The sequence below is a fragment of the Urocampus carinirostris genome, chromosome 10, assembly GCF_059441175.1.
Source record: "Urocampus carinirostris isolate Australia breed hairy pipefish chromosome 10, RoL_Ucar_1.0, whole genome shotgun sequence".
Taxonomy (NCBI): Eukaryota; Metazoa; Chordata; class Actinopteri; order Syngnathiformes; family Syngnathidae; genus Urocampus; species Urocampus carinirostris.
Genome location: NC_142358.1, coordinates 6,510,350 through 6,521,012, shown reverse-complemented (window position 1 = coordinate 6,521,012; position 10,663 = coordinate 6,510,350). Strand labels below are relative to the sequence as shown.

General features: G+C 39.1%; 1 protein-coding gene across 3 annotated transcripts in view; it reads right to left on the bottom strand.

Moving 5' to 3' along the window:
* Window positions 1-571: 571 nt before the first annotated feature.
* The window catches only part of nectin1b (nectin cell adhesion molecule 1b), a 385,519-nt gene continuing 375,427 nt past the window's right edge, over window positions 572-10,663 (bottom strand). For 2 of the 3 annotated variants that reach the window (XM_088345836.1, XM_088345840.1), the window contains one exon: window positions 573-1,127. In XM_088345836.1, coding sequence (XP_088201962.1) covers window positions 1,094-1,127 — 34 coding nt within the window. In that variant the 3' untranslated portion in view covers window positions 573-1,093. Of the gene's footprint in view, window positions 1,128-10,663 lie in introns of all 3 variants that reach the window. The other variant, XM_088345838.1, reaches the window with a different exon arrangement.

The window sequence follows — 10,663 nt, the reverse complement described above, 5'->3', positions numbered from 1 at the left end:
ATCCCGGCTTGTCCGTGTTACATGCCGAAGTGTCCTTGGGTAAGACACTGAACCCCCAATACCCCCAATAAGCAGGTTAGCAGCCTTACATGGCTGCACAGATCACGGCCGCTATTGGGAAATGTGAAGCACAATGTAAAGCGCTTTGGGAAGTCATTGACTTGAAAAGCGCTATATAAATGCAGATCATTTCATTTCATTTCATTTTACATGATCCTAACATTATTGACAATCAGGACTGTTATTAAAGATAAGGAGACGATTAAAGCATTGAAAGCTTATGAGGGCATGACCATTCTCACAGGTGGATGTTTTAAAACAAGTTTAATTTTTTTACCTGCCGTCTTTTTCCACTCTTTGCATCTACTCACTAAATAGTCATGTCACATCAAGATCAAAGGTGCATGCCATGAAGAAAAAAAACACCTTAACATGTGTATTCATTTATAAAGTTATTTAATCATTTGTCGGGATATTACACACAAATAAGACTGACTAAATGCTATTTGTCATATTAAATGTTCATATCTCGGGTATTGGAGCTTTGGTACCCATTTGCAAATTACTATAGGTTTCCATCCCTTAACATACAGCAGTTTCTCTTCTCTACCCCCATCTAAGAAGAGATAGATGTTGTATCCCTAGATGACAGATTACATGACTGTTTCATGTACAGTGGGAAACATTTTCATACATGTGTAACTTCACTCAACCCCATGCATAGAATATAATAGTTAACGTGGGAAAATACTGATTACCATAGGTCTCAATCCCCCGCTACACAGCAATTTTATTTTACGATCCCCACCTCAGTATGGATTAGTGTTGCATCACGGGGGTCTACTGCCCTTATATAGAAATACAATAGGACCTTTTTTTCAAACTCAAGTATTAGCTGCATGTATTGCACTCACATATCGTCAACATCTCTGCTTGGCAAATCTTGGCTGTGTGTCAACATATTCGTGCATGATTTCCGTTTCCCCCAAGGCGCTTCTCTCGGTGAAGCCCCCACCCCTGCTGACCTTCTGAAGAAAGATGTCCTTGGAGCTGACACGGCGTTCTCAGCGGTGGCACTGAGCAGGGAATTTTTTCACTGGAGCAGAAACTGCATCGCAGATTGAAATCTAAAGAGAAAAAAAATCTAATAAATGGATCTACAAACATGTGAAACGTTCTTACTCTTGTTTGCATCTACTGCTGCCTGGCAAGTCAGAAAGGAACAGGATTTTGAAAACGTTTGATTTCATTACTACTAATGACAAGGTTAAGGGTTTGCCTCACTACTTAATGAGCCAGGAAGGCCACCAGGCATTTGTTATTTCCCTATTAGACTGTCAATGCCAGTCAATATTTTCAACTATCAATACCAAGCATCTGTTTTTTGTTTTAAATCTTTATTATATTGCCAAAATTTACATTATAAAGTAAATATAGCTTTCTTGTCACGACCAGAACAGAGACAGGACCCACTTGCGTTTCTCACAAGTTTTATTGGAAGAAAGAGAAAGGGTTGCGCCCACAATCCCGTGATTGCTGGACGCGGGAAGCAGGTCGCTCTGAACGCGGAAGTCGATCTTCTGTGACGAGCGATGGCGGTGTCAGAAATAGGAAAACGGGTCAGTAGCCGGGACAGGAGAGCAGAAACGTGGTCGAAACGGAAGCGAGTTGTAAGCCAGGAAAGGAGAGTAGACGTGGTCGGGGACAAAAGAGGTCGAAAGCCGGAACAGTAGACGTGGTTAGGATCAAAAACGGGTCAAATAGGAGCAAAAAGGTGGGAGTCAGGGCCGAAAAAGGCTTGCCTAGTGTTAACTGAGGTTCGCGGACGGACTGACAAAAGGGGACGGATAGGAGAGGATTTAAGTAGGGACAGGGAGCCAATCAGGGTCCGAGGCAGTTGGCGCCAAAGGAGCGGGCACGGATGATTCACATCGGTGATCATGAGATTTCTGCTTAATACTATTGCTGTAATTTTCGGTTTTACTATATTTTTAACCCGCTTTTCAAGTTTTGCTGTCTTTTTTTTCTAGAAAAATAAGAAAATAATACTGAGCAAAAATTATTTGCCAGTTGAGCAAAATATGTTCTAACTTTGACAACAACAATATATTGTGCAAGATTTTTATTTGATTTGTTTTATTATTTTTGCATTGCAATCCAAAACAGCTTTGTGAAACAAAGTAATGTAATATGTCTCTCTCTACTAAGCAGGTAATTAGTATATAAAAAGAAAAAAACAGTATTTGGCTTCCATCTATTGATACGGATGAATGTTACAGTTGCTGAGCTAATCAATAAATTAAACCAAATATACTGATCAATGACATACTGTACTTCTTTTTCAAAGCTAAAATTGAGCAATTCGGTGCAGCACACAAGACATGACTTCATGGTACACGAGTTGAAAATCACTTGTTTAAGATACAATTAATTCAATTACTTTATACCAAGGGTCTCAGAGTCAATTTATTTGGGTTCTGCTGGAACTACAGTCTGCATGAGGTGGGGCAAAATTGTAACCTCTAATCAAAAAGATTCACTGTTCTCGAATATATTAAACAAAAAAGGTTTTAATTCATTTGAGCAACAAGCAATTAACATTTTAACTTAAGAAGGCACTCAAATACCACTCTGTATGTTTCTCAAAGGCATAACCGTTACTGTATGTCGTATTTTTGAGTTGTAACGAGTCATTTCCAATAGTATTCACAGAATTACCCGTTTAGATAAGGTGCACTTACAAATTTCTTGCCAATTTAGGTTTTTAGGTGCGCCTAATTGTCCAAAGGATACCGTGCCATGAAAAATGATTTGCCCCCCTTGCTGATTTTTGTGTTTTTTGCGTATTTATCACTCACAAAGATTCCGGGTCGTCAAACCCATATTAATATCACATGACCATTACAACTTGCCGTGGTTGAAGTAATAATGAATTCTGGTGTCTAGCAGAAGATCCTGAAGAAAAATGTCTGGCTGCAAACTCAAACGCTCTTCGATCATGGAGCAGAGCAATGATCCAAAACACATCATTAAGACCAACTCTGAATAGCTCAAAAAAAAGGTTCTTGAGTGGTCAAGTCATTGTCCGGATTTAAATCCACTTGAGATGCCGTGTGTGACCTTACTTAAACGGCCAGTTCATTCGAGAAAACCCTCTAATATGGCAGATTCAAAACCATTTTGCAAAAAAAATGGGGGGCAAAATTCCTCCACAGTGTTGTGAAAGACTCATTACTAATTATTGTAAACATTTGTCTCTGCCAAATGTGGCCCAACTCATTTTTAGATTCAATTACTTTTCCACATAGGGCCAGATAGGGATTGTTTGTGCCTTAAAAAATGGAATTACTGCATTTTGTATTTCTTTGGGTTGTTTCTGTGTGATAATAAAATTGGTTTCATGATTAGACACCTTTTAATATGCAAAAAACACAGAAATCCAGAAGGGGTCTGTCATTTTTACCCCACTGTAAGGTACAGCAATCCTAACGAATATCTACCGTGTACCAATTTCCCCTAAAATACATACACAAGCAGTCATTTAAAAGTACTTTGATTCCACCACATGTCCTAATCGCATTTCTTAATCTCCATTTTATCAGGATTTCAAATCTAAATGTGAGAGTGCACAACGGTGGGTGAGCTCCAGTAGCAGTCTCGACTTTGCTGAAGGACACGTCGGCGCAAACAGCCGCCACCTGGGACGTTGGCTTTGTCACACTTCCGCCGAACGCCACCATGAAATCGACAGCTGACTGACAGGCCGGCCTCCAAGTGCTCGGAATGGGGACACTCAGGTGGACTATGGTTCCAAGGTCACCTCCGTGTCCGATTCAGACGGATTTCCTCCTCAACTAACTTGTTTGAAGCACGAGTGGAGACAGTGTATGTCACAAGTGATTACTTATTTAGGAGATAGGAGCGCATTGAATCCTAATTGAATTAAAGATGATAAAACATAGTCCTTTTTTCTATGGGGATCAAACATAATCAAACACACGCTTGGAATACTTGCATTATCTATCCATCAAAGATGCTCCGATTGAGGTCTCTTTGATTTTTATAAGGAATTAGTGAATATATTGATTTACCTGGAATGGCCAGTTTATATCAAAATGATTTACTTTATTTTTTTGTGTATAACACACATTTTTTTCTACCTATATATATATATATATATATATATATATATATATATATATATATATATATATATATATATATATATATATATATATATATATATATATATATATATATATATATAGTTTTGTCAAGGGATTGTTTGTCATCCACAATGCTTAGTTTAAGCTAAGAAAAGGTGAAACATAATTTTATATAGATTTTTAATCAAAAATTAGATGTGTACTGTATACACAAGTGTTTGTTATAAATACAGAACTTTTTGTTGAAATACGTAAACTGTTTTAAAGACATTATGGGGCAAGAAAAAGCCCATATGCCCTAGAGAGATGGTTGCAGTGAAGATGAGGAAGAAGGAACAAAAGTGAAGCACAGTACTCATCCGGCAGATATATCAATTGCTAGTCTAACACTAGTTTTCTATTTTAGTTGTTTTCATGGACATGTCCCCCCCTTGTGGCTTGATGGGTAAAACTCATTTGCTCGTTTTAAAGACATCCCACTGATAGGCAATTTAGATTTAGGGGCTCATATCCATATTATTTATATATTAATTGTTTGATACAACTTTTGTACTATTTTTTTTACTAAAATATGCCAATAAGATCGCATAACGAAATCACTCCGATTTTCATTTAACACATGATTTCCTCTTGTCGTGCAGATTTTTCTGATTTCTAACATACTGTTCTTTTAAGAGTCAACTTGATGATGTCACTTCTTTCCCTTAAGAAATATGCACTCTTCGATATTGTTCAATAGTCTAACACAGGTGGCACAGTAAGTTTTAGACTCAGAATCAGTTCGCTAGTTCTTTATATTTTAATTCTTTGTGAACTGTTCTTGAAAAAAAGTCTTTCTTTGCTACATTTACTACATTTATTTTCTATTATGGAGGCGCCTCACTATTTCGCTATACTGTATTGCTGGTTCACTCCTTTGCGGAATTTTAAATGAATTGAGTTTTTCTTTGTTGTCATTAATATCTATGTACTGTGCAATGTATTCTGTTAGTGAGAGCGGTAAATTGTTAAATTTGTGACAGTCTTATTTTAATCATTGCGGATATCTGTCTATTCGAGGACACCGAATGCTAGCCGGCCGCTCTCTAAAAGAAGCCCTCCAAATTTTGTTTGACTTTGTTAAGGACAATAAAACCATCCATTCAACTGTTATGATGCATTGTGTGTAACTTTTTGTAGATCGGCAATTGTTATGTTGTTAAGGTCATATACTCTTGGGCTAAGGTGTTCTGCTATTTTGCGTATCGTCACTTTTCACGGGTGGTGTTGGCCTTCATTAATCGTTCCTTGTAAATGGTCACTGATAGGATTGATGGCTTTCTCAATAAAACGTTTTTATAAAAAAATGAAAATAAACACTCACTTTATAACCCCCTAAAAATATGATTGTTGAGTAAAAAGACTACTTGTAAGCGCAACATTTGCACATTTCAGTCACTCAGGGTTGTGTATAACTAGAAACTATAACAAAGATTCCGCATAAACAAACTTGGCTAATTTTGCTTTTTTTTTGCTGTGAATCCTTATTACCTCCAAAAACACAAAGTGCTGTTACATAATGTGCACATAATGGGGCCGGATTCAGCATAATACCTTCAAGTCAATTCAAGAAAAGGAGAATCATCTCTTTCCTGGTTAAAACGTTTTTAGTGTGGCTTTTCTCGCTGTAGAGAATCCAATAAGGTCAAGTGGAGTTGGCCACGAGCACTCCAATATGTCAATAATGACTACGTTGATTCATGCTAGGCTGCAGATTCCTTTCAGCAAAGCACATCCCAACCCTCCCGTTGGGTGCAGGCCCAATACAAAGACAAATTTCCTCACGTCGCCGCACAAGTTTGTGAAAGTGATATAGACAACTATATGCTTTCTGCCAACAAGCTTTATGCATTTAAACTAGAAATTACGATTCCCTCGCGGGCGAATGCTCTATGATGTTTTTTTTACCCTCCCGGGCTCAAAAGTCATAGCAAATAATGAACAGAGGACCACCACGATGCTTGTTAATGCATCACAGTCATTGGACGCAAAGATCCTCATTGGCTTTGTCAAATTTGCTTCAAATTTGTTTTTCAATACAATAGCGCCAAAAGTTGTAACGGCCAATAAACTTTTTAATTAACTTTTAAATGTTATCAAAGGAAAATTAAAACAAATCCAGAACTATCTGCTTGATGTGTGCCGGGTGCCAGAACATTCAATAAAAAAAATATGAAAATAATAACTTTTACAATACGGAATCTCAGCGGCACATTTAGGACTATGCATCATTTACCTAATTGTTTGAGGATTTGAATGCCAAAACGTGTCAAAAACTTTTGGAACACCCTACCTGAATATATTAAATATGCTTTTAAAAAGTAGTAATACCTCAATGAGAACACAGTGTGATGGGAGTAAACCTTTTGACTTGTTTTTAATATGCATCTGTAATCACTTTTATATCATTCTTGATTTTTTCCCTCGATCATTAGGTGCCGGCCATGTTGCATTTTAATCCAGAGGTGCTGATTAGATCATCATGTGTCATGACCAGTACAAGCAGAGGACCCAAATGCGTAACGTTTAACACAATGCATTATTAAGGAATCGGGGAAGTCAGGGCGAAGGGAAATAGACAGCAATCGGGTGCTTGCTGGGCAGGAAGAGAGACAAGCCATTGCGGACAAAGCGTGGTCGGAACAAGTCGGGGAGCCGGGACGGGAGACGGAGCGTGGTCGGAGATCGGGATGGGAGAACGGCAACCCGAGGATCGGGGATCGATAAAGGAAAAAAAATCGGGCAGGATACGGGTAGCCGGGACAGGAGAACGGAGCTCGGATTGGGGATCGATACAGGAAACAGAATCAGGATATGGGTAGCCGGGACAGGAGAACGGAGCTTGGATCAGGGATCGAAACAGGAAACAGGTCGGGATCAAAGCGGGAGCCAGATTTAAAAGTGCTTGCCTTGCATGTGCTGAGGTTTGCAGACGGGCTGACCAGGAGTGAACGAGAATGACGTGTTTAAATAGGAGGAGGACTAATTAGGGAACGATTGGCAGCTGGGGCTGAACGAATGAGCGCAGGTGAGGGGACTTGGCAAAACATGACAATCATGATCTACTGCGTGATCCTGATCTACTGGTTGATTGCAATCGTTGAGTTGATCACGATCTAATAGTCAGGGGTCGATCAGAGGAAATTATACTAAGTTCTTTATATTTTCTGGGATATACACTGCCACCTAGTGGTCAAATGCAACAGTTCGGCATCTACATTTTGCATTAACATTGGCACTAACAAAGTGGAGTGCCCCAAAGTTTTTAATTATTTATGAATTGATGCATATTCGACAAGAATTCAAATTAAATTAATTTGGATTTACATATTGTAAAATGTGCGGCAGAATCTACCAATATTCTTCACAGAGGCAACAATTAACAATGGTAATTAAATAGCTGTTGAGGAAAATGTTGAATATGTAATTGTTAAACACAAATGTATGTATGAGCATAGTTTGCGAACTGGAAATGTTATCTCATCTCATCATCTCATCAGCTGCAACGCTTATCCTCAGTAGGGTCGCGGGGGTGCTGGAGCAATCATCGGGCAATGGGCAGGGGACACCCTGAACTGGTTGCCAGCCAATCGCAGGGCACACAGGGACAGACAACTCGCTCGCTCATTCACACCTAGGGACAATTTTTGGACCGGCCAATCCACCTGAAATGCATGTCTTTGGGATGTGGGAGGAAACCGGAGTGCCCGGAGGAAACCCACGCAAGCATGGGGAGAACATACAAACTCCGCACAGTAAGTCCGGTAGCTGGATTTGAACCCACACAGGAGGTTCCCGAGACATTAGAACTGTGCCGCACACGTGCTAACCACTGTTCCGCCGTGCTGCCCCGGAAATGTTATCATTTTCAATTATTACTTGCAATTTATTGTATTAACATTTTTAGACAAAAAAACATTGGAAATTAAAAAAAACCCTCAACAACATTAAATAATACATTCAACAGCGCTTGTTTCAGCCAATTCAAATGCGAGGCAGACAACAGCCTCGGCTCCTTTTGTATCACAGACAATGCATGGCATGTTAGCAGCTTCACTTTAAACTAAACGTGCATAGGATCGATGAGACGGAAACAAAATTATTTTTTCTACAATAAGTCTTTTATTTTCATTACGCTGCTGATAGGTCAATTAGTTGTCAGTGAGGGAAGTTTGTAAGTTACTGCGGCCGCTTACTTTGCACTTTCTTTGAGTTTATCACTGCACCGTTGTTAGCATATGATTAAAAGAAATCTGAAACTATTTCTATGTGTAGTTAGCAAGAGGCTTCTGACTTCCTCAGAGATCGCAAACATTTTGCATCCTCTATTATTAGGTTATTAGTGTTTTTGGACACCTTAATGCCATAAACATAACAGACAATTTTCTACTGACTTTTGGGATAAGTTTGTGAAATAAGGAAGACATTAGACGGCTATGCTTGCCTTATTTACCCCTTATGTGATACATTGATACTGTAACTATGGTGGGCATGGCTTAGCGCTCTCTGTAAAGACACCATGAGGCTGTGGGGGAAGTGCGGGGGTCACTGTCCAAGGGAGAGGTGTGGGCGTGTATATAAGGCCAGGTTCACACTGCAGTGCTTAATGCTAAACTCCGATTATTGAAGTGATATCCAATGCTTATGTGAGATCGTTCACATTTCCAACTAAACGTATGATGTAATGTGATCTTCTGTGAATTTTAAGCGTCTCCTGTTTGAGCGCCAAGAGGGCATGTGACGTCACACGCATACACCCATTGTTTGCGGAAGTACTCATGGATCCTAACGCTGCAGTGTATCTAGCAATTTGAAAGTTATTGTTCTCCAAGAAGCTGAACAGAGTTGTCCCGCCAAACGTAATTAAATCCAAAACCTCCCTTTCCCACCATTGAATGATTTCCGTGCTTTTGTCCGCCATGATGTGTTGATTTTCTTTCACAACACAGGAGAACATGGAAACTGAGTAGCCGGGAGAGAATTAAAGATTAATGAATGAATTGTTCGCAAGTGGAGGAAGCTGAAACATTAACTCCGACTATTAAAAAAAGTCTGACGGTGCTCCTCTTAAAATTGTGTTTCATCCATGTGTTTTAATCTGTAATCAATAATTAAATGAACCACAACCAAATTAAATTTTGCTCTCACTGTGTTATAAATACGCACACTTGTATGCTTGTCTGTGTTGTTGTAAGGTGGCTGCAGCGGAGGGCACCTGTGCACTATTGTGCGATGCGCCCAGTGTTTGTGTTAAATGCAGAAATAGAACCAGCCACGAAGACTGTTCCTTTTAAAGGGTTAAAGGGTAAATATTTTGTTTTTGGGGGGACTAAATGTATTTGATTTATTTTAACCGTACATCAAGATATATTAATATTAAGTAATAATCTTAAATTTGAATAGATTTTTTTTCTTCAATGCCAAACAAACCTTGATTCTCTTTTTGGGTTTTTTTTGGTGTAGCTAAAAAAGGTACACAGTCAACTCACTAATGTTCATTTAACACTCTGTAGATATAGACCTTATGTTCACTGAGGTTGTGTTAAAAGTTCATTCTCTTAAACAATGGTTATTTTGAGAGTACCGTATTTTCCGCACTATAAGGCGCACCTTATAATACAGTGCGCCTTATATATGGATCAATATTAAGTCGCAAAGTCTTGCAACTAAGGCAAGCAGCCGCCGACTAGATTTCCCCCCGAAGGCGAAGTAGTCCGCGGTGTATGCTAGGATTTATATCCCGGCGTTTCATTTCCTAACCAATGTGTCAAACATCATTTGAATCAGTCACTATTGGCTAAAGTTATATGGAGGTAGAGGGGGCGGATCATTTTTATCATTTACAGGCTCGCATCGGCTAAAGGGGCGAAACAAAGCCTGCAATTGGCCGAAAAAGATGAATGCGAATCACACGTTGGGTTGCACTACGGCATGGAGAAAACATTTTTTACTATTCTGTATTTGTAAATATTTTACTCTCCTGGATTTACTACACTCACGGTTGTAAGAAGACCATGGTTACGTATCATTATTGAACGTGATGGCTGCAAGAGAACTTAGGCGAGCTATGCGGCTTTAGATTTTCCCGGTATCTTGTTTTAGAACGATCTTGATGTTTCTGTGATGAGTCTATTTTTAAACTAAATTCAGTTTATTGTCATATACACAGTAAAGAACCCTGTTTCCCTGCACAAGAAAATTCTTACTTTGCTGTCCACACAGTTGCCTGCAAAAAATAAATTGGAAACTAAGAAATGTTTGGCATTTCTTGAATCCCAAGACTTTAACCTTGCGAATGATATTTGGAATGATGCATTTGAGTGATTGGTGACATCGTACAGACACTGTTTCCGTACAGGTCTGAGACACTTATTTGCTTCCTTGCAAGCTTTCGGGATGTTAAGGGGGTAGTAAGTTTGACTGAACTATCTGACTGTTTTGTCGACGTTCCTATTGTA